We start from the raw sequence: 23360 nt of genomic DNA, 5'->3' as shown, positions 1-23360 counted from the left end.
TGCAGGAGAACAGCTGGAGGCTCCAGTCCCCGGTCAGGACGCGTGTCAAGCTACCAAACAAGGCGGCGGCGGGCCAGGCCGAAGCAGTCGTCTCTTCAGTATTTCGGCGGACTAAATGTTGGATCTATAGTAAATATGGATTTCGACGCGTTATTTAACGAAAGGACGTTTCAGTTTTCGGACTTCCAGGAGTTCACGGTATGTTGTCGAGCGAAGACCAAAAGAAAAAAAGGCGCGTTACGTTTACAGCGGGGTCCCCCGATCCAGGATATGGATCCGAGGAGGGAAGATAGCGAGGCTATCTCGATTACGTGTAACCGACTGAACTTGTACACTTTCTATTTTAACATTTCTAAAACGCTAAAAAAAAAATAAAAAAGTGGATGGCATTACGTTAGCGGTTCATTAGCTTCAAGGCTAACTCTCCGTAGCTACGGGCCTCGCGTTAGCTGATCTGATGCAACCGGAAAGCTGACATCGCCCGGTTAATGTTTTCGTTTCCACAGTTCATCCCCGGACACCAAAAACTGACCGAGCGAGTGAGAAAGCGACTGTACTATGGCCTGGACAGAGATGTCTCTCTCGACGCCCTCTCTTGCCCTGTTACAGGTGAGCACTTTTTAATAATTTTTTTAATGTATGTCATCGAAGTACACCTGAAAAGTCAGTGAAGTGCAAAGGTGACTTTCTGCTTCCGGGCATTGCAGATATAGCTGTCGAAATCCTCCAGAAATCTGCCCCAAGCCCAATACGAAAGCTCCAGAAGAAGTATGCCTCTCACGTTGCCAGGTTTGTACTGTATTATGCATTTTTGTAAGAACAAAATACGTCACCGTCAGTCACGCGTTTTTAAACCGGATGTCCTCGTTTCTTCAGGGAGGCCTGCATCTCCCCGTGTGCCATGATGCTGGCTCTAGTTTACATTGAAAGACTCCGACACAGAAACCCAGAATACCTGCAAAAGATCTCCTCCTCTGACCTATTCCTGATCTCTATGGTATGTGCCTGAGGGTTAAAGGTCATTTAAATGTGCGGTGCTGTTATTAATAGTATGTGCCCCACTCATTTTTTACAATAAAGTTTGTTCTTTTTGCTTTCAGGCTGATGGGGACTATACTGTAAATGAGTATAACAATGTATTGCCGGCAAACACGTTGAATTCTTACTTTTATTTTAGATGGTTGCCAGCAAGTACTTGTACGACGAAGGTGAGGAAGAAGAGGTTTTCAACGACGAGTGGGGAGCAGCCGGGAAGCTGGATGTCCAAACGGTCAATAACCTGGAGATGAATTTCTTGAACGCCATTGTAAGTGCGTGTGTGTGTTTGTTTGTGTGTGTTTGGCTCAAGGTCTGTTCCTAACTGTTGTGTCGTATCTTGTAGGAGTGGAGCCTCTTCACGGAGCCAAATGACTTCTTCGATATACTAAGTCACCTGGAAGCCAGGTTTGTGATCAGCTGTGTACAAGTTCAATGCTAAATGGCAGTGCTCGTTAGAAATAGTCAGCCATCCCCAAATTACATCAATTCAGTGAAAAGTTTTTTGTTAAAGATTTATTTCTGACTCTGTCCTCCATATTTGCAGCATTGCGGAACGACAAGGGATGAAACGCGGCTGGTTCACCTACACTGACCTCTGTGTGCTTCTGGAGCAGTCTGCATGGAGTCAAGCCCTCACAGCCATCTACCAGCACTTTACAAAGGTGGGAGGGATTCAAGTGATTTTTATCTAGCGGGTTGGGCCACCGTAGGAGAGCGTGTTATATTTTCTGACTGCATCTTAGAATTAAGAAATGTCTGCGCCTCTAATAATGTATCGCAATATTATCATAATTAGGTTTGATAGTAAGATTTCACCCTGTTTTTTTTTTTTTGTCAGGTATCCTGTATGCTTGGCTTGGTCTATCTAACCAGTGTGGCTGGACTCATTGCCACCAGTGCTGTGATGCACCAGCTCAGCCTCTCCAGAAGTGACCAGCCCCTGCTTCCACTTCCAGGTGAGATCAGCGTGGCCCACCTTCAGACTTCCAGCCTCAATCCAGAAGCCCCCGCTCCAGCCCACCGCCTCCCCTGCTGCGTCCCGGCTAACAAGAGTCTGAACCTTCAGACCGACTCACTGGGAATCAACCAACAGCACAGACAAAGTCCCCCACCGACCTCTGCGCAGACATCAGTCTTGTGTCTCTGGGGTTCCCTTCTCGCCTCAATGGGTCACATACATCCTGAACCGAAGTCTGAAATGGAACCCTGGTCTGCTGCCTCCTTCATCTGTCCTGGCTGTCTCGCAACCCTCCCTCCTCTTCAGTGCGAGCTAAAAAACACCTCGGCGCTCCTCGTTCACGGTCCCCTCGTTCACCATCAGCATCACGCATCGTGGCTGTCCTCCAGCTTCCTCGGAGCTGCGGAGCCAAATCTGAACTCTCCCCTCGAAGCGTTTCCTCCCGTACAGCTGCGACGCTGCCACCCGGAGTCGATGCTCCCCGTCGACAAGGTCCGAGCTCTGCTCATGCCCGGTTAGTAACATCGCAACTTGTCGACCTGTAGTAATGGACTCTGGCAATTTCACCAGCATTATTTTCACGACTCGTCACCTGCTCCCAAGTTATGTTTTTATGGACTTTTACAGATCTAGAACACAGGTGGCAAGTCAAGTCAAGTCGAGAGTAAATAAATAGGCACTTTTCAGAGCGAGAGAGCTTGATGGCGCAGCACGAGGTGAAAATTAATTTATAGTTCAATACTGCAGAGTAAATTTGACTTCATTATGATGCCATAGCATTGGATTGATTCACTGAAACTTGTTTTTTACTGCAGCTTTCATCACAAGGAATATGAAGGTCATTAAATGTTTTTCTTAGCAGCAACCAAACTGTTTTGCCACCCACATTTATCAATGTTTGAAAGTTCAGACCTGTCAGACGGTAATGTAGGGCCTTTGTGATGAATGCGTTTCGAGTTAACACGTCTGAGCAGTAATCTTAAAGCTGTTCACGCAGGTTGATGGATGTGTGTGAAGGGTTTTGTTTATATCTGAAAGTTGAGTTTAAGCACTTACGTTTTTGTTTAATGATCGAGGTCTGAGAAGAAGGGACTAAATACGTTTTGGGTTTGCCATATTTGCTTCAAGTTAGCGTATATTTTTCTTTATGCAGTTGGAGGTTTACATCAGACATCTGTCATACACATGCTGCAAGCACTGATTTTTATACACCAGAAAGTTGTTTTGTTTTTGTTTGTTTTTTTCAAAACCTGTCCTTGATAACTTTCCCCTTTACGAAGGAGAAAGCATCAAAGACAGAGCACACCCACTCCTCTTATTCTGGTTATTTATAGCTATAGCTATATTATAGCATTTTCTTAATGCAGTCAAAAACATTTACGACATTTGATGTGGCAACACCTTCCTGTAACAGAGTAATTGCCAATTTTCTGAGATTTGAGTTTCCTCTTCTCCATGTGGAAAGTCTTTATGAAAGATGTGCTGCTGGGGTTTCATGCAATTTCTAGTTGGCTTTTGGTTTTATATTATAACACGTTAAAGGCTTCCTGCAGCGTTCCTCATGTTAATGCGGTCTGGAATTTGCTCATCCGGCTTCAACCGGACATGTCACTCCATTATTACTGCATCGTCATATCTTTTAAAAACACCAGAGAAAATTGTAAAGAGTTATTTTTATGGACACAGTTACACACGGACATTGACTTTGTAATTGAACCTTTGACAAATTGCTTTGAGCATTTGAATTTGATACACTTTGGAGCACGAAGTCCTTTAATTTTGTACATGCTGTAAAGTACAAATATTATAAAATGCAAAAAAAACAACAATAAAGAATGCATTTCTTTGAGAGATTTGTTTGTTATCTACATCAACAGAATCATACGTCAACGGATCTCTCTGAAACACTGTGTTCACAACTTGTCCGTCGACGATACGCTTTGCATGTTTGAACTTTTAACAGACCTTTACAGCACTCTAACCTCGACATTTACAGAGAACAAGACTTCATACCATTTCAAATCTGACGTACGCGAAACCGTCATCTGCGTCGACCTCGGTAAGTCGTATACGCCCAAAGATATTTTTAATTCTTTGCTCCAAGTCATCTTCCACCTGGAGTGCAACAAGTAGTACCGAACTCTCTGTATGTTTTATTAGTGGCAATGTAACAAGATCACAAATGCTTCTCAAAAGCTAATGCATTCCTTTCAGCAACCGTAAATGCACAGTGACGATAAGAGTTTTTACGCAGAGGGGAAGCAGATGTCTGGTTTCGGTAGAATGTGAAGTGTTCCCTCCCCTTGAGTCCGTGCCAGCTTCTTCTTCCCCTACTCGGCGCCCCTCGGCCCGAAGTGCCACTCGAGAGCTCCTAATATAGACCTGACCGCTTTGTAGGAAACCGAACAGTCACCGACAGTCTTGAGTTTTCTCTTTTTTTTGTTTTTGTTTTTCATGGACAAACATCAGAGTTATGGAGCCTCCTTCACAGGTGAATTGTTGCTTTGGTGTGACCATAGTTATGGGGTGTTTGTGAAGTTTAATAAGCTATTATTGAAACCAGGGAAAATGAGTAGGCTTGAAGATTTCTAGCCATTTTGACAAGGTCATGTGGAGAATGTTTCACTCGCTGTGTTGTAGGTGTCATTCCCAGAAAAGAAGAAGGAGATGCATAAACAAGGTAAGATTACAACTACAACCATTTAGCTGCATTTGGATCTGTGCCTTTGTAAGCATGCATAATGAGCACGTGTTTATGTTGTGTATGTGTGTGCGCATAAGTACTGTATATCCGTATCTATATCCACTCTGTATACAACTGGTTGTTGTAATTCCTCCTAGAGGCTGATGCCACCGTCTACATGAACTTCATGAAAAGTCACCGCTGCTACGATGCCATTCCAACCAGCTGTAAACTAGTCATATTTGATACCACGCTACAAGTAAGGATGCATGAAAAGCTGTTCATATATATGTCGCACGTAAAACTTCACCGACTGTGTGAATTTATCTTCCTCCACAGGTGAAAAAGGCCTTTTTTGCGCTGGTGGCAAATGGCTTGAGGGCTGCACCTCTATGGGACAGCAAGTTACAAAGATTTGTGGGTAAGACGGGTCATTAATGGAATACACATAGTGTAGTATCGGTCCCTCTGAATCTTAATAACGGCAACATGAATCCTTGTCTGTCACAGGTATGCTGACTATCACAGATTTCATCAACATCCTCCACCGCTATTACAGATCCCCGATGGCGAGTATGACATTTCAACAGCTCAGAGCTATAAAACTCCTTTGGATCGGCACTATTTTAAGATAGCATAGATATTTAGGATTACGCAGATAATTTTTTGACACCCTCTACCCTTATTATAAACCACACCGATAAAAGCAAGTTTACGTAATCTGCGGTTGGAATATTTTGGTTGCCTCTCGTAATCTATAACAATGTTGACTTTGTCTTTTTATCTCCAAAGGTTCAGATGTACGAGCTGGAGAGCCACAAGATTGAGACATGGAGAGGTGATTCACTTCAAAGTAAATAACCGGCACAGATCAGTGGCGCTCTCTCTGTACACCGCTGTGTGAATTTACATTTGAACTCTCTCTTCTTGTGTCCAGATGTGTACTTGGAGTACTCCAATCGCGTCCTCATCAGCATCTCTCCGGAGGCTAGGTGAGTGCACGCAACGCTCTGAGATCTTTGATTTGAGTGTCCTTCCTGCTGAGCTACACCCTCCTCTGTTGTCTCTCCTCCTCCCAGCCTCTTCGACGCCATCTATTCCTTACTCCGATATAAGATCCACAGGCTGCCCGTGATCGACCCGGAGTCTGGAAATGTTCTGCACATTCTGACCCACAAAAGGATCTTCAAGTTCCTCCATATATTTGTAAGCTCACTTTAAGCCTGATGTTTGCGTTTGACGTAACCTTAAGCGCCTCGGTGCCTCTTCAACTGCGGTGTTTGGATGTTTTCAGGGGAAAAAAGTTCCCAAGCCGGCATTTATACAGCGTCAGATCCAGGAGCTCGGGATAGGAACCTTCAGGAACATTGCCACTGTGCAGCAGACAGCATCGCTTTATGATGCCCTCTCTATATTTGTGGAGAGGCGGGTGTCTGCGCTGCCGGTGGTGGATGAACGAGGTATACTTACTTCGCCTTTTTAAAGATTACGCGTGATGTTCAGACCTGTATGTATTAGCGTCGATGGCTACTACAGCATCCGACGATTTGTTTTTTCAGGCAAAGTGGTGGCACTCTACTCAAGATTTGATGTCATTGTAAGTACCGTTCAGAAATCTAACGTCCCGTGCCGAGTTACAACAGTCTGCTACACATCATAGCATTTTTTACTGATACTTCCTTTTGCTCCACGGCAGAATGTAGCAGCCCAGAAGACTTACAACAATCTGGACATGACAATGCAGGAGGCTGTTCGCAGGCGCACGTGTTATGTTGAGGGAGTGATGAAGTGCTATCCCGATGAAACCTTGGAAACTATTTTAGACCGTATAGTTGAAGCTGAGGTATGTTTTTTTTTTTAAATATATATTCTTTAAGATTTCTTATCAAATCGTGTGACTGAATTATAAAAGAAGATCCCTTTCTGTGTTGTCTTGTCCATCCCAGGTCCATCGGCTGGTCCTGGTGGACAGAGCCAACGTGGTGAAGGGCATCGTCTCCCTGTCTGACCTGCTGCAGGCCATGGTCTTAACCCCAGCAGGTATTGACACCCTTTTGTCCTAGCGGCAGGGGTACAGAGGGTCACCCACCCTCCTTTACCATCTGTATAGGCTCCGGTCCTGGCAGCGTACCCGCGCAGGTAGGCTCCACTCCAAACAACCCCCAGCTGCACCCTGTTGTGTGGTTACCAGCACCCAGAGACTTTGAACCCTCCTTTTTTTCACATTAGTGAGTTATGTGAACAAATTTTGCACTCAAAAACACACAACCCCAGCTTCTCGACAGGGGCTTTGCTTCATTAGAGGAATCCCGTAATAGCTGGTAAACAGAATGACGGTAGATTTCATTTGTGTCTTTCAGAAATTGACGTACGACTGAAATGAGAGATTATAAGAGGAAGAAAAATTCCCTGGCTGTGCCGCTGTTTACATTAAAATGTCTTCCGTGACCTAAGGCCTATTATTAATAGGTAATATTAATGGACAGTGAGCTGACCTTAATGCCATAATGTACCTTCATAGGTCCCCAGCACAATTTCCGCATTGGCTGCATTTGATCAAATTGATCAATTTATGTTTACTCCATACGATATATTTCTGTATTAAATTTGTATCAAAATTGATGTGTTGTCTTTTCAATGTGCCTCTTCAAAAATAAATATGTGAAAACTGCTAGATATGCACACGTATAAAATAACATCCACGAAACACACGTGGGAAGAAAAAAAAAAGAGTAGTAGAAGGTTGCACAGAGCTTTTGCAGGTCTTTGCAAGTGTTCACCTTCATGCAACATTTCACACACGCGACAGCATCTCTAACCACACCGTGGTACACTGAGGCTTTCTTGAACCCTGTTCTCTCGACACAGTAAACAAGGAAACACGTGACTACGTTTTTGTTTTTTCTCTCCTATGACGGGCCTTATGATCCGTCCGCCCATCTGTGCGCCCATCAATGGTATGTCAAGCTGCGGGAAATAATCAAGCGCAAAGGCAGAAACTGGTATAGCCTTTAAAGCGAAATAAACTTACCGGACATTGGCCAAATGCATAATGTTTTTCTAATCTTCATATGAAATATAAATTTGCCATCTATTTATTGATTGATTGATTCCATAATTGTGACATTATTTTTTTTATTTTTTTTTTTTAACGCTGGCGTCGATTATTTTATTTTGAAAGCCACAACCGGAAGCTTGTTTTTTTTTTAAGTTTTTTTTTTTTTTTTTTTTTTAAGTCTGTCACGCTTGATGCTGGTCCTTCCGTACACCCCGTGATCACCAAAAACAACATAACAAAGTGGGGGGAAACATGGCGAGCGGAGAGGAGGCCATAAGACGCCTCTCTGTTACCTCCTCTTCGGTCGGCCTGGAGGCTCTTTTCCCCGCCGGGACATCGGAGCAGGCCTGCGGGGATGAAAACCCGGAGCTCGTCCGCCTGCGGGAGCGTCTCCAGGCTTGGCTTTCGCAGTACGAGCCCTTGCTGCTGTGGGTGCAGAGGCTGTTGGTGTGGGAGAGGCCGCTGTACAGCGTCTCCGTCGCCCTGACACTCAACACATTATTCTGGTAGCCGTCCCAAGTCCGTGTTGTTTAATCCGCTTTGTTTTTGATGGAGCGATATGTTGTTGTTGTTGTTGTTGTTTAGCCTCGCTGGGGATATCACGAGCGAATGTCACGTTTAGTTTGCTAATCCCACGTCTTTAGCCTCATGCTAACGGACCTCGCAAGCCAGTTCACGTTTGTTTCCAGCACGGCGGATGCGATGTCGTAAACATATTGTGTTGCCAAATAGACAAATAGGTTATTTTGGAGTTATCGCAGCTGTTAATGCTCGCTCGAGACATCGGGCCTCGTGAAGCAGCTGTCAGTGACAGACTCTTACTTTCTTCCGCCTCCTATATCGGAGCTGAGACGTGCAATGGATGTGTATCTTTATTTCAGTTGTTGGATTACGTCTCCATGTGTCTCCATGCGTCTCCATGTGTCTCCACAGGCTCCTGTCCTCCACCTCCCTGCGGCCTCTCTTCCTGTTGAGCGTCTCCCTGCTGGGACTGATGCTACTGGAGAGGTGGAAGCCCAAGTTGCCCGTCATTACCGGTAGGTCTTTTTTACCAACAGTGTAGTAAATAAAAATAAACAATAAAAACAACAACGAAAAGAGAATTTTTGCCCCCCCTCTAATTAGTGCGTAAAGTTTCTGTATTTAGTGTAAAATGAGCTCAAATCAAATGCATGCAGTAACTTGTAGTAGGAGTAAATGAAAAGCAAAGAAAAGTGCACAATCATCCTCATCTGAATAAAGCACCATCTGTATGTGACGGAAATCAAGAGACGCTTTGAAGTATTTACGCTTTTATTTAGCCCTCGATACCCATATTTTACGGAACATCATAAGAATCAATAAGTTCTGAACTTCGTGACTGAACAACGGCGCTGTTTGTGTGACTGCGCGTTAGAGACGGAAATTTAAATTAAATGGAATAAATGATATTTTAAAATAGGATACTGACTTAAACTTGTACATTATAATTAATCAGTCACAATTTGTGCCCCTCGATCACAGGTTTAGGGGCATTCTGAGATTTTTTTTTTTTTTTTACACCACAGCGCTTTAATCTTCAAAAAACAATTTAAGATGTTTCTACTGAAATACCAATTTTGTTCATGACCTGCGGCTAATCATGTGTTTTTCCTCATCTGTAGTTCAACACGCAGAGGCTCAACCCGTACAAAGGTATGTGCATGACAAACTACTAATGTAACATTTTTTCTACGACACAACTCTTGTCGTCATTTCCTGGGGTAATTTAGTACGAGATCATTTGTTCCGTTTTCGTCACGTCACACTATTATTAAAAAAAAAATGTGGAGCCCCGTCTTGTTTATTAATGTGTAGCATTTGTGATCATCTGCATGTCTCCCTCCGTTGTCATTACACGGACATGGAATCCTGCACTACCTCTCTGCAAGCCTTTAAGTGCAGCCTGGAGCACCTGAAGTACGGATTTCTGTTCTTTATACGTGTTGATTTCTGTCGCTATCTTCCCGTGTTTGTGTGTCGTGTCCTTGTGTTTGAACGCAGAGAATCAATGAGCGGGGAGCAGCGTCTGCTCAGTATTCCCGAGCTCAGCCACCACCTGGCTGAGAGCTACCTGATCTGGTGTCTGTATCTGCAGGAGATGCTGCAGTACAAACGGCAGAACCACGGCAAGGTACCGCACCGGGACTTTGACTAATTAAAATGCGTGTAATACTCAGGTTATGGTTCGAAAACAGTGCATCTGTAAATCTATTTACAAGCACGCTATCTGGTGGCGACTTATTTTAAATCAGGATTGTGCAGCTCATTAATTGTTAAACTAACAGTCTAACTAGAAGATAAATGTTTAGGAATTATAAAAGGCTGACGCAAACTCAGAAGGTAATGCAGCTGCGAGGACACATTTAGACCGCGTCCTCTATCACACAGTACGAGAAGACACACCTGCAGAGATGTACCGTTTCCACTTCCTCGTCTTGCACCCCTTGCGGCTCGAGGATAAAGTCATCTAATACCCTTCACTTTTTCTATCTCCCAGTTCTGTGTGATGATGTGCAGTGGCTGCTTTGTACTCGCTGTGGTTGGACATTATGTACCAGGAATCATGATCTCCTACATTATAGGTGAGTCACTTCATGCCTAATTAACATAGCTGTTTGGCTGCCTGGTTGACATGACAGACAGAGGGCGTATGGTCATTAGGTAAGAATGGCCGTTAGTGGAGTAATTACATCTTCTTTTTTTTTTTTTTTTTTGCATTCCTTGTTATTGAAGAATCACGTTTATCTAATAAGTCAAGCTTGTATTTGTAAATGTATCTCTTCCTCCCTTATTTATCAGTTACATAACTGGATTTTCTTTGGGAAACGGGCCATGTTTCCTGTGTCTTTACAGCGATCTTGCTTTGAATACGGTTAAAGGACAGTTCATAAAGTTGTTATTGTGCTTTTTCAGTCCTCAGTGTGCTTTTGTGGCCGCTGGTCGTGTACCATGAGCTCATCCAGAGGATGTACACGGGCTTGGAACCAATCCTGATGAAACTGGACTACAGCATGAAGGGAGACACCGAGCACCGCAAGCACGACAAGAGGAGTGAGTGTCACCGGCACACTCTGCGACTATAGAAATCCTGCAGCTGCAACACGCCTGATTGTAACATTTGATACGGTACCTGACCATACAGTGGAGCCACTGTTACACATGGAGCAGAGTTCTGAATCGCTGTAGATCACCTTTCTTTTTCCTCTCACCGACACCCAACCTGAGACACTCTGCAGACACAGAAAGAATAAAAGACACTGTAACAACACCTGTTACATAATTGTGAAAATTGAACAGTGCTTCCTTCGGGTACAATTGCACCCACATCCCATTTCTTGCAAAGAGTATGTTATACTGTTGCCATTCATTTGTCTCTGTTGTGGCATTGCAGGAGGTCCACATGTGTCTCCTTTGTCAGCATGACATGTTAAACGTGTGTTTTAACAGAGGTGAAGAAGGAGCTGGAGGAGGGGCACGAGCCCAGAGCTGAAACGGAAAGCGAGAGTGAGGAGGAGCTGTCCTGTTTTGCCCCGACGGTACACACACACACACACACACACTACACGCACTACACAATACACCCTACACACACTTTTATGAGTGTGGGTGGAGCTAGAAAACCATAAGAGCACCAGCAGAAGAGGCAGTATCGGGAGCCGGATGTGTGGTGTGCTGAGGTCAGCATCAACCTTCATGAGTACTTGGGTGGGAACGGAGGTCTGTGGTGTGGCCTCAAGTACGACCACGTTCCATTAGCGCTACTGTCAGAGGCACGTGGTTCGCATGCATTACCTACAATGTTGATGTTGTGTCGGGTATTCAGTCGTGACGCTACGTCTGTGGAATGAATTTAGACCCGCAGAAAACCGCAATAAACACAAACTACTATCATTTATCCGTCTGGTTTGCTGCTGTCCCTGAAGATCACAGTCGCCAGCAGTGAGTAACGAGTGAGCGATGAGTGTACCTACCAAAGTCAGACTTATCTTCATCCTTTTATTGGAAGTTTTCCCGTTTCAGTTACGTAAGAGATGAGGAAGATGATGATACGTTTGTGTTTTGGGTCAGGTGGATGCGAAGACTACGGCTTTGGCAATGGCCATCACGGACTCGGAGTTGTCGGACGAAGAGGCATCCATCCTGGAGAGTGGAGGCTTCTCGGTGTCCAGAGCCACCACTCCTCAACTCGCGGACCTCTCTGAAGGTAAGATTACTGCCTGTATAGATGTTGTTGTTTTTTGAGGTCAAAGTGTCTGTGTTTTTCTCTGCTCTGAAAATATGAAACAAAGTGTCCATGCAGTTGTTGTTGTTTTGAACTAGTGAAGTATGACATCCTTCCCCGCATCAGTACTTATTTGTTTAACAGGGTAATTACAGGGGTTTTCAGCTCAAGCCTGCACTCAAGTAAACACTATTCACATATTTACTTTCTAAATTTATCTTACCCACAGTGTGGCCTCACCTCCTGGTATATGCAGCTGTTCAACTCTTCAGTTTGGTCTTGTTTTTAAAACCAAAAACATTTTTGCTTTCTGCTGCAGATTTGGACCAACAGAGTTTACACAGCGACCCAGAGGAGTCCTACCTCCGGGATCTCCCCGAGTTCCCCTCGATTGAGGAGTTTCCGTCCATCGATCGCAACCTGCTTCACTTTCCTCTGCGGGGCCCGGGCCAGGGAGATGGAACCCAGGTTGGTGGTCAGGCAGAGGGGGAACCGTTGAGCCCCGCCAGCCTGCTTATCCAACACCTAGCGTCCCCTCTTCACTTTGTGAACACTCATTTCAACGGACACGGACGACCACCCGGGAGTGAGGAGGGCACGCTGCCCGTTCCGGACGCAGGGGAGGAAGCGGAGAGGCGGGAGGCAGAGGAGAGGGAAGATGCAGTAACCCGGGATGCGCAGCGCTCCCTGGAGGCGCTGAGCGAGGAGATCGTGAGCACGGCCATCTCCACCGTAGTGCAGAACACTCTGTCAGCCCTGCTGCGCTCCAGCGAGGCCAGCGAGGAGCCCTCCCTGGCCGAGTTCCTCCCGACCGAAACCCCACCGGACGTTCCGGAGACCCCCACCGAGCCCGCAGACGCCACCGCTAACACTACAATTACCGCGGTCGGGGCGCCAGGTCCCGACGAGGACCCGGACGAGGCCTTCACGACAGAAAGCGGCGCCGGCGGCGAGGAGTTCCCGGACGACACGCTCGTCCAGACCGAAGAAGAGGACTTTGAGCTTTTGGACCAAAGTGAACTGGAGCAGGCGGATGAAGAGTTGGACCTCAGCTCTGACAGACAGGTGGTGGGAGAAGCCCAAGACTCACCTCCATCTCCTCAGCATCAACCACAGTCATAGCTGCCCTGTTGCCTCCCCCCCCTCCCGCCCCCCAAATGTTCTGTTTTTATTTGTACGTTAAAACTACATTATAAACATACATACATACATACATACATACATACATACATACATACTGCTTCATACAATACATTTATCAAAGAGTTTGGCGTTTAATGCTGTTGGTTGGTGATTGTGTAGCAGATGGTTGAGATACTCTGTGCTTTCATAGCCTCGTGGGGTGTGTACCTGTTTCGAGTCCAGGATCATGAGCTACTACCAGGTGTCATTCACAAAGACACGGCTTCACCATACCGTTAAATACACAAACTACAACAGAGATGATTTATACTGCGTTTACAGTCGAGGTTTTTGTGTTACGCTGACTGCTGTCCCGATAGTAACATGTCCAGTGAGAGAAAGCCAGCGCTCAGATAAACAGTTACGGAGACATCGTTACCGAGTTGTTTTCTCCCGGTACAACCGTGATGCTTTTATTTTCTCATTCAGAAGCAGATGGTGTTATGAAGAGTTGAAATGTTGGATTATGTAACTATTAATATATGCTATAAATTATTTAATTTAATTGTCAGTTTGATGATTATTATTAAGGTGAGAAGGAGTTTGAAAGTACCCCTTCAGTTCCCCATAAAGATTATAATGCGAGTGTTTTAATGACGACACCGCGGACATCCGGGTTTGAATTGTAGTTGTATGTTCCCCGAGTTTAAAAACAATATATTGCTCCCGATCTTTACCTCCAAGGTTGCAGTTTTGACAAAGAGAAGTCGTGCGGTGGTTTTTCACTTGTTGCCTGAACATGGAATCCTTGACATTACTGGATGTTGACAACTCCTAGATCTTTACACACAAGTGACTTTCACGTGACGAGATAAAAGAAATGTTCCCGAAATGTTTCCTCTCTGCGACGGATGCCTCGTTTTTATTGACATTTGTGAATGGGCTTTAATTTCCATATGGAACTGAATTTATTTTGAAGCTACAACTTTGAGACTGGTTAGACAGGCCCATGTACTATCTGTACATGTATCACTGGCATATGTATGAATAACCGCCTGCGTGCCACGACAAGTTTATGCATGCCGTGCATCACACACGTATTCACCGTGATCAATATCTGAGGTCAAGTTTCAAAAGAGCAGGACTTTAACTGGAGCAGATTTTTTTTTCAGCTAAGGAAGGGGCATAATACTTTTAATTATGTGTCACGTATGGCAAAAAATTGACCAGAGATCTAGCAGCGTGCTCGACTGTACGAAGAGACTGATTTTGCTTTTTGTAAACCACTCGGCATTGAAATCTCAGGGGTGGGTTGTACAAAGTGAATATAACATTGCAGAATATGTGTCCATTTTTCCCAACTTTAGTGTAGTGCACTGTATTTGTAACCTTTCCTTTTTCTTTTTTTTCCCAGTCAACGCCTACTTGTGTATAGTGTAGAAATGCAAAAAAAACAAACAAAAGGAAAGTGTATATTCTGCATGTAAAAACAGCACTCTGTTCAAGTTCTCCTTGTCAGCTGACAAAGTACTGCACAATTTGTGAGAAAAAAAGAGTCACTTTGAATGTTTCAGGTTAAAAAAAGCCCATTGAATTCAGTTTATTAATATTTCATTATCAATGAGGGGAATTCAAGTTTTGATGTGTCCTTACTTTGAAAAGACCACCCAACTGTAAATGGAAATGGGTGGCAAGCGATAACATCAGATGTAGAGAACGCTGTTAACGGACTAGTCTGTGTATTGTAGTCGTGTGTTTTATGCTTCAAATACCGCTTATTTACCTATAAAAAAGACACTTACTGAACTGTACAATTTAAAAAAAAAAAAAAGGAATATATTTTCTAATTTCTCCTTTTTCCATAAAGTACTCAGTTTGATCTTTTACGTCTAAAAATACAACAGCTGTGGACGAGTTTCTCCGAGCGGGAAGGATTTATTGTCATTCAACTGGTAAAATAAAACTGCAACTCTACATGTGAAAGTTAAGAGAATAAAAGAACAAACTGAAACAAACTTTAGGATGTGGCATTGAAATTTATCTGGATTACTACCTTTGATCATTCGAACTGACTTCTAACTTGTGTTTTGAGTGTGTGTGGTACATATTAAGTGATTTCTTTTTTTTTTTTAATTTATTTTTATTTTTTTTAATGTTACCAGGAACAAATGTCTTTCAAACATCTTTTTTTGTGACAATCGAGCCGTTTTCTGATCCAAGTTGTTTTTCCTGGGAAAGAAAAAAAAGACCCAGTTAGTACGTTTGCTTTAAATATGATGTCTAACTCCTTTGTTTTGTTTTTATGACGACACCTGCTGCAGTTCACTAGCAGAAAGCTGAAGCTTCTCCTTTAGCTTGTCTCCAACAGTGACGTCGAGCAGTACGGACAGTTTACCGTCTGTAAAGGTAACTGGAACTGAGAGGACGATGCCATCTGGGAGGTTGTAGTGGCCTGGAAGTAGCAATAATCATGTGAATCTCTCGTGTTTTCCAGAACTTTACATTGGAGTGGCTGAGGTCAACGCGTCCTAACCTGGGCAAAGTACACCCACAGACAGGACCTCATCTGGACCGCTAGCGCCATTCCAAGCCTTCAGGACAACGAGGATCCCATCTGCGGCCAACACGGCTTGGCCGGTCTTTGAAGCCACAGCTCTGCTATGATGACACACCAGGTGTTGAAAGTCTGTTTCCAACCATGTCCTGGAAAGGAGGAGGGGATTATTGCCCTTTTGGCACATCTCTGCACAGGATGTTTTTGATCAGGGCAGGGACACTGTTGGGACAAATCTATTGCGCAATCAACATTTGCGCAGGCTGACATCACAGCAGGCTAGGGTTCGGTAATGCGATGGTAGACCAGCGTCAGACCTTGTCATATTATGTTCGTTTAGCCAGCCAAAGTGGCAGTTAGTTGGAGTTAACCGTTAAAATGAATGCATATTAAGAAATAACCACCTACGTAGCTGAGCTCCGAGTCCGGCGGTCTGTTGCATAGTGAAACTAGTGAAAACTTACTGTTTGTTATTGTAACAGACCTGTCGGTAACGATCTGCAGGATTTGTTGGGAAAAGAAAGGTGGTCCATAGATTGCTCCATCGTAGTTGAAAACCTCCGCCCTCTGCAGGTCAACGTAGAAAAAACCACTGATGTTTCCCCACACAATGACTCCTCTTATATCTACAATAGAAGAAGAAAAAATGTTCACACAGTATTTGAGACGATAGTGCTGAAAGGCAAGGGAAATCAAAGTCGAAGTGTACACTAGATACCTGATGTCCTCACTTTCAACTTCTTTGCAATTACAGCCCTGGCTTGATTCTCCAGCCGAGTTGCCGCGGCGACAAACTGGTGGCTGTCAATGGAGCGTGCGGCGTCCACAAGAAGGGAGCATCTCAAGTTGACAAACGAGTCTCCCGACACGATCACCTTCACCGTCTTCTTGGCTCTCGTGTCGATCAGTTGTCCATACTCTCGGTACCGGTCCGAGATGTCCTTTATTTTCTTCTTCTTCTTCTTCTCCTCCTCCTCTCTCTCTTTCTCTTTCTCCTCCTCCTCTCTCTCTTTCTCTCTCTCTTTCTCCTCCTCTCTCTCTTTTGCTTTCTCTCTCTCTCTCTCTTTCTCTCTCGCTCTCTCTTTCTCATTCTCTGTCTCATTCTCTTTGTCTTTCTCTTTGTCTTTCTCATTCTCTTTGTCTTTCTCATTCTCTTTCTCTTTGTCTTTCTCATTCTCTTTGTCTTTCTCATTCTCTTTATCTTTGTCTTTCTCATTCTCTTTGTCTTTCTCTTTGTCTTTCTCATTCTCTTTGTCTTTGTCATTCTCTTTGTCTTTCTCATTCTCTTTGTCTTTCTCATTCTCTTTCTCTTTGTCTTTCTCATTCTCTTTCTCTTTGTCTTTCTCTTTGTCTTTCTCATTCTCTTTCTCATTCTCTTTCTCTTTGTCTTTGTCTTTCTCTTTCTCTCTATCTGTGTCACCAGACCGGCCATCATCCAGCAGGAGGATGACATCAGCTTCTCGAAAAGCTTGCTCGAGATCTGTGTGAGTAGTCACCTGTGAACACATTCGTTTAGATGACTTTATATTCTTTCCGACGTGATTAAAGAATCTAAGCTTTGCGAAAGTCCCGTACCTGATGAAGTACACTGAGTGACATGTCCACAGTCTCCATCCGGAGCCCCTGCAGCTCCTCCTGGCTCCCCTCCAGGTCCAGTAGGTGCAGGTTGATTACAGTAGCGTGGGGGAACACCTCAGCAGAAAGCAGATGGGGGATCAGAACGTAGCTCGTTGGGCTGAGAGCACTGAAAAGGACAAATCTGTCAGTCGAATCACTCTTGAAGCAAACCGCAGGGGGGGAACGTGCATCAAACCCACCCGCTAATCCATATGTGAAAGTGCTGGATAAGACCGACGCGATGCTGCTCTTCCCCAATAAGGCTCATCTTGGTCTCCTCGTTCTCTGCCGCGACACTCAGCATCATATCTGTCGGCATGTCTGATGTGATGTTGTAGTAATCCTACACAACCACAGATGAAACGCATTACCAGGTTTGGTAGTTTTGACGTATCTTTAATCGAGACAACCTATCTATGCCTACCTGGCAGTGCTCCAGGAATTCATTATAGCCCCCTAAGAGCATCCCTTTGCCCCCTTGGTCCACTAGTTCCCTCCAAACCAAAGGAGAGCGCTCGTGTTTCCAGACATTTCTTTTGCAGGTGGCCTCGAGCCATTCCTGTCAGAAGCCCAGGACATGTCACGTCGATGACTAAAAACACATATGCAACTGGTTTGCAAATACTTTTTGATAGGAGAGAGAGATTACCTTCCATTCCTCTGGGAGGATACAAATCTTGTGGACCCTGAAGTCTGGCAGACACCGTTGCAGACAGTCGACTAAAAGTTCCGCTTTGGCGTAATGAGGGCAGTCTGTTTTGCCTGTGAAGGTTGACAACGTAGAAACAAATTATTTGAAATATAGTTAAATATTAGAGGGTAAAAACGTAACATTACTTACCAGCAAGCACAAATTTTGCCATTATGATCGGAAAGCGCTGGTTGCTAGGAAACGGGTGGCGTTGCACTTATTTGATTCCGTGTGGTAAACGCATGAAAACTAAAAAAAAAAAATATATCAGGAAGCGTATTAATGTACGAGTTTAAAGAGATGATTTTTAAAAAAAATTTATTTTAGAGCAATTGATATATCTAAAACACGCTGTGCTTATAATGAACATAATTTATATTAAAAAAAATAAAATAAATACAGAACGCGTTTCACATGTTTACAGGGGGACAAAATACGACAGCGCACACGGTAACAGCCAGCGCGTGCGAATGCTAACACGAACGGGACGTTTAAGACTAATGTTGCTCCGGAGAACGACGTTTTCTCTCATTATCTGGCAAGTACGACGTGTTCCGTAAAGAAATGCATCGGTACGTTTGTACAATTAGAGTATTAATATACGAGTCGTTTGTTGACCTTGTTTGACAGCGTGAAGTAGATTCAGAAACATTCGTAAAACGTACCGATTCTTTGGCTCCAAATTTGTCCTAATACTTCGTTGTTGTTGTTTGTTGTTGTTATTTACAACACACGGACGCAATGCGGACATAAATTAGGACTTCCAAGCGTCTTATTAACGTTCCTCCCCACTTAAGTGTCCCCTCAATTATTCGGGAACTATGTCCGTCTTTGCGGCGGAGGAGGTCATAAGAAGGGGCCTGCGCTTTTGCAGCCGCACGTCTCCGTGGCAACAGCGCAGTTTCCAGGTGACGACATCTTTACTTGGATGTAGACAGCTGGCACCGATACGTCGCCCGAGGCAGAGCCAGACGTGGCTCTCTGGCGGTCATGCGAGTTCAGTAAGGTTTTACTCGCAGAGTAAGAGCTACGGCGGTGAACTGGTGGAGAGCGACCGTGTCTCCTCTGAGTCATCACCGCCAGCTGAGGTGGACCACTTTGACCAGTCGGCCTCGGAGCAGAGACAGAGGACGTCCCCTTTAATGGACCACCTGCAGCGCTGCGGTTCCCCATCAGACGTGCTGGACCTGACCTGTCAGTACGCTCCCACAATTCGACAGGTCAGCAACTGCCTGTCCCACATGTGGTCCACCACAAAGAAGATGTCAGACGAGCAGCGACACTATGAGCTGCGGCTAATGTTCGAGCATACGGAGTTGGAAAAACTACTGCAAAAGGCCATGAAGACTGTGGAGCACATGCGCAACGAGGACCTGACTTACGCTCTCCTGAGCATGGTCAAGCTGGGTGTGCCTCAACATAGCCGAGTGGTTCAAACTTTCCTCGGAGTCTGCAAAGTAAGCTCAAAACTTTGTCAACTTTTTTTTCCCCTCATTGGTAGTGTTTATGTTTTGTTACTCACGCAAATATGTTTTTCATCCATCAACAGGAGAGACTGAATGACTTTGATGAGAAGTGTCTGTCCATCTTGGCCTCGTGTCTGGAACATATGGAGAGCAGCCCCAATGTCGGTGCACTTAAAGAAGGCATGAGGTATGACCTAAGCAGTACACATTTAGGAAGGGTTGAGAAATACCAGAAAGAATACCCCATGAATCCCAAAGTAGTGCAGACAAAATTGGTTTGTTACCGTATACATTCTTACCTTTCCACCTCCTTGCAGTGATTTTTGCTGTCGTTCGGTCTTAGGCTGGTAGTCGAGGCTCGTCTTCCCGGGATCAAGAACGTAGTGACTCTCCAGACCATGATGCGCCTGTTGGGAAAAGATGCCCCAAAGGAGCTCAAATGGAAACTTGAGGTATTTTGCTTAATAAAACATTTTAGTACTTCAAAAATACTTTTTTTTGTAATCTGTCACTGAATCCCTTCCATGTTGTCATTTGCTCTGCACACTGCTTCTTCCAGAAAAAGGCCTTATCAATGACAGACCAGTTCAGCCTTCCCAATGCCCAGTACATGATCTCCACTATGGCCACAATGGGCTTCTACTCCAAACCGCTGCTGGACGTGTGCAGTAAAAAAATATCGGGTAGAAACCTTTTCCACAAGAAAAAGCGGCTAAAGAGTCACAAAAATGAAAAGAGCCTTTGCATATTTTGCCTTAGATATTATTTCACGTATGTTTTTCTTTTCCATGTCTCTCTTCTCTGGTAGAAAACATCAACGGAATCCCCTTCAACAGACTGTATAAATTGCTGCAGTCCTATAAGGAGTTGCTCTACAGAGACTTTGACCTGCTCACTACCATTTCAGACTATGTTGCTTCCACACTTGACATATGGACCAACAAACAGGTGCTGCTATAAATTGACTCGTGTTAGAATAAAATTCAAGCTACTACATTTACCTCCTTAACTGCATTACTCCTTCCTCTCTGTTTAGAGGCTCCTCTTCCTGTCTGTGTTTGGGGACCTCGTCTTCTGTCCCGCTGCCTTGATGGAGGCTTACGCTGAGAGAGTGATCGCCAACCCCGACGTCCTGACACTTAAAGACCTCCTCTGTCTCCTCAAGGTGTACTCCTCTCTGAATTATGATCTGCAGCAGCAAAGACAGCCGTACGTCACGAACGTGTCTCCAGCGTACAAAATTTAACTGTCTTCAGACAATAAACAAGCCCACCGCCACGATGGAATAACAACCAGATGGCGACAGTAGATGTTCCGTAACTTTAAAAATGTGACGTCTTTCTTGCCGCTCAAGGTTTCTCGACAGTCTCGGCGATGCCCTGGTGCCCTATCTACCCAGGATGTCTGGGTTGGATTTATTAAAAGCCGTTTACTGTCTCTGCCTGCTGGGCCATTTCCCCTTTGCACTACTGGAGCAACTTCTACAGAGTTGTACGCTGGAGCAGCTTGCCAGTAAGACACTAATTCACACACGCGCAGTCTGGCAGGTGTAGTCTGTTTCTTTGGATTTTTGAACGTCATCCTTGTGATCTTCTCTCCTTCCTCAGCATCAAAGTTTCCGAAGAGCCGGGAGAAAATGGTTCGTACCGTGGACTTGTGTCTCCGTCTCGACCGTCCTCCTCTTCCTCGGCCCCTGTCCGTCCACGCGTCGGCCCTGGCGAACCCGACGCCCGGCGCTCCGTCGGTCGACTCGCATCTCTCGCACGATCTGCGGAGTGTGGTGGCAGATCAGGAACACGTAAAGCTACAGGAAATGGTGGTGGTGGAGAAATTCTACCTCATAGGTAAAGACACAAAAAAACACGTGAGATGACACGCTCCATTTTAACTTAAACTATATACTTTATGAGATGGTTTTGAAACTACGATGCGAGCAGGCACCTGTGTTTGTGTACGTTTACTCTTAGATGGCGTCATAACCGAACCTCCGCCAAACCAAACTTCTGTGACTGAAGCAAGTAGCTGTGGAGAGGAAGAGAGTTCTCCGGCAGAGAGCAGCCAAAGGTAAGAGATCAGAGTTAGTCTGTGTTGGATAACATCATGAAGAAACTTGTCGTGGTATTTTATATTTCCACCCTCCGTTTTCAATTCGATGAGTCACGCTTAATGAAGCGTGAAGCTGTGAGCGCAGGTGGAGGTTTTTTTCTGCTCTGATGGTGCTGTGCATTGACGAACGGCGTGCTAATCTAACATCAAATATCTGATTGTGTAACTTTGCATGCAACAAAGTGCAGAAAGTCTACAATTCACACTAAAACAGTTCAGTGAAGGACTTATTTGGGCATTCAATAGTACCTTAAGAATATAGAAACCATAAAGCAGGAGTGTATTGTGTGTCTGTGTCTCAAATTCAATTCAATTCAATTTTATTTATATAGCGCCAAATCACAACAGAGGTTATTTCATGGCACTTAACACATCAAAGTCCTTACAAAGGAAGTCAGAAGTTGACGTTATCTCTGAAAATAAATAATCCTCTTTCAATCTGTCATGTGACTTAAATTCAAATTTTGACCTTTTGAAAGCTAACTTTTTTTTTTTCTCGATTTCTTAGAATTGCAGTAATTTACGCCCCATTGTCTGGTTTTTGCTACGGTACATCCAATCCTCGCGGTCCCCTGGCTGTGAAGGTTCGCCATCTGAAGATCCTGGGATATAACCCTGTCCTCGTAAGACTCTGACTCTCCTTCTTTTATTCGGACGCGTCATTTACTTCTTTAGTCTTAAGAGTATTTGTTCATTCAAAAGCTTCTCTCTTACTTATTTTGCTCCTAATTCTTTTACTAACTACCATTATACCAGTATTAGGTTTGGCAAACATTCCATTATCATTAGCCATCTATTATAAATACATTCATACAGTTTGGCTTCATCATCTCCAAAGTTACACGTTATAGACATGATAATGCTTCTAATTTACTTAATATCTAAACATTGTATTTCTCCACGGCAACAAGTAAGATCCTTCTTCAAACCATAAATGAAACCTTCACTAATGGAACAAGTGTCAGTGTTGAGTTCATCACGGCGATAGCGAGACTAACATGATCTTCACCCTGTTCCCCAGGTAGCGGAGCAGGAGCTGCGCTCTGTCCCTGAGGAAAAGAGGACGGATTTCCTCAGGGGACAGATATTTTCAAAACAACACCGGTCAGAAACACCAGCTGCAGTGGAGCACGTGGGGTCTTGAAGACGGATGTCGAAGCCGTTTCCGCTCCAGTCGGCCTGCGGCCGTCACGAAAACAGGTTTATCAGACTGTAAAAGTATATTAACGTATTTGAAATGACTGATGCCACTGGATGAACTGAGCTGGGAGGTACACATTAGAGGCAAAGTTATACATTTATTCATGCTCATTTTTTGTTGCCAAAAAAATCTGCACACAAAATAAAACATTAGATTTTTGCCTCGTAATTATGACGGAGATCTTGCTTTACTATATTTATTCTATGACTTTTAATGCACGATATCAGATGATTAGTTAGCTTTGCCTTATAAGGAATTTAGATTTTTTTTTTTTTAATTTTTTTTTTACTTAAACTATGCAAACGTCAAACTGAAATAGGAACATTTCCTTCACAGACAGTCGGACGGCCACGAGTGCAATAAAAGCTTGAAAAACAGTTCTTAATAAAAATAACACCATATTCAGAGAAAGGCAGAAATATTTAAATAATTCAATGGTTCAGTGAGACAAGTACAAATGTAACTTTGCAGATTTCAGACAACTTGTAGCCGTTTTTAGCAGAAAACCTGAACTTTCCTTTGCGTAGCGCTACCGCCTCCAGTTTGTGGGAAAGTTTCGCTCATCGGAGGAGAAAAAAAAATATTTTATCGTTTGTTTTTAATCAGCTGCCAAAGCCATCCAA

General features: G+C 44.2%; 5 protein-coding genes across 6 annotated transcripts; 4 read left to right on the top strand and 1 right to left on the bottom strand.

Annotated features, from left to right (window-relative positions):
- The first annotated feature begins 13 nt into the window (after positions 1-13).
- Positions 14-3845, top strand: cnppd1 (cyclin Pas1/PHO80 domain containing 1). Its single transcript, XM_069166460.1, has 8 exons — positions 14-198; positions 507-609; positions 708-789; positions 877-997; positions 1178-1306; positions 1382-1443; positions 1583-1700; positions 1877-3845. The coding sequence occupies exons 1-8, from the start codon at positions 136-138 to the stop codon at positions 2513-2515; spliced, it is 1317 nt and encodes a 438-aa protein (XP_069022561.1). The 5' UTR covers positions 14-135; the 3' UTR covers positions 2516-3845.
- Positions 3846-4163: 318 nt separating this feature from the next.
- Positions 4164-7301, top strand: prkag3a (protein kinase, AMP-activated, gamma 3a non-catalytic subunit). Of its 2 annotated transcripts, XM_069166461.1 has the most exons (12): positions 4164-4487; positions 4637-4676; positions 4838-4938; positions 5019-5100; positions 5190-5248; positions 5472-5532; positions 5617-5671; positions 5759-5885; positions 5974-6139; positions 6239-6276; positions 6376-6522; positions 6626-7301. In XM_069166461.1, the coding sequence occupies exons 1-12, from the start codon at positions 4470-4472 to the stop codon at positions 6740-6742; spliced, it is 1011 nt and encodes a 336-aa protein (XP_069022562.1). In that variant the 5' UTR covers positions 4164-4469; the 3' UTR covers positions 6743-7301. The 2 variants fall into 2 exon arrangements, with proteins under 2 accessions (XP_069022562.1, XP_069022563.1); XM_069166462.1 differs by having other exon boundaries at positions 4164-4676; positions 4840-4938; positions 5472-5517.
- Positions 7302-7926: 625 nt separating this feature from the next.
- Positions 7927-15117, top strand: retreg2 (reticulophagy regulator family member 2). The gene is made up of 9 exons (XM_069166275.1): positions 7927-8243; positions 8671-8774; positions 9381-9411; positions 9760-9889; positions 10256-10340; positions 10672-10809; positions 11206-11294; positions 11827-11962; positions 12300-15117. The coding sequence occupies exons 1-9, from the start codon at positions 7990-7992 to the stop codon at positions 13100-13102; spliced, it is 1770 nt and encodes a 589-aa protein (XP_069022376.1). The 5' UTR covers positions 7927-7989; the 3' UTR covers positions 13103-15117.
- Positions 15112-19546, bottom strand: mdh1b (malate dehydrogenase 1B, NAD (soluble)). The gene is made up of 11 exons (XM_069166273.1): positions 19487-19546; positions 18115-18213; positions 17923-18035; positions 17698-17832; positions 17474-17616; positions 17232-17400; positions 16375-17152; positions 16141-16282; positions 15636-15805; positions 15415-15554; positions 15112-15331 (listed from the first exon to the last, which is right to left on the bottom strand). Exons 2-11 carry the CDS (start codon positions 18134-18136, stop codon positions 15278-15280), a joined length of 1866 nt encoding a protein of 621 aa, XP_069022374.1. The 5' UTR covers positions 18137-18213; positions 19487-19546; the 3' UTR covers positions 15112-15277.
- Positions 18385-22905, top strand: fastkd2 (FAST kinase domains 2). Its single transcript, XM_069166272.1, has 11 exons — positions 18385-19421; positions 19514-19617; positions 19774-19882; positions 19990-20113; positions 20239-20378; positions 20467-20639; positions 20785-20942; positions 21038-21274; positions 21398-21494; positions 22045-22159; positions 22558-22905. Exons 1-11 carry the CDS (start codon positions 18786-18788, stop codon positions 22678-22680), a joined length of 2016 nt encoding a protein of 671 aa, XP_069022373.1. The 5' UTR covers positions 18385-18785; the 3' UTR covers positions 22681-22905.
- Positions 22906-23360: the final 455 nt, after the last annotated feature.

The sequence above is a fragment of the Embiotoca jacksoni genome, unplaced genomic scaffold, assembly GCF_022577435.1.
Source record: "Embiotoca jacksoni isolate LCO1_2020_lvr unplaced genomic scaffold, fEmbJac1.0.p SCAF_38, whole genome shotgun sequence".
Taxonomy (NCBI): domain Eukaryota; kingdom Metazoa; phylum Chordata; class Actinopteri; family Embiotocidae; genus Embiotoca; species Embiotoca jacksoni.
Note: the sequence above shows the minus strand (reverse complement) of the source record. Positions and strands in the feature narration are given on the sequence as shown.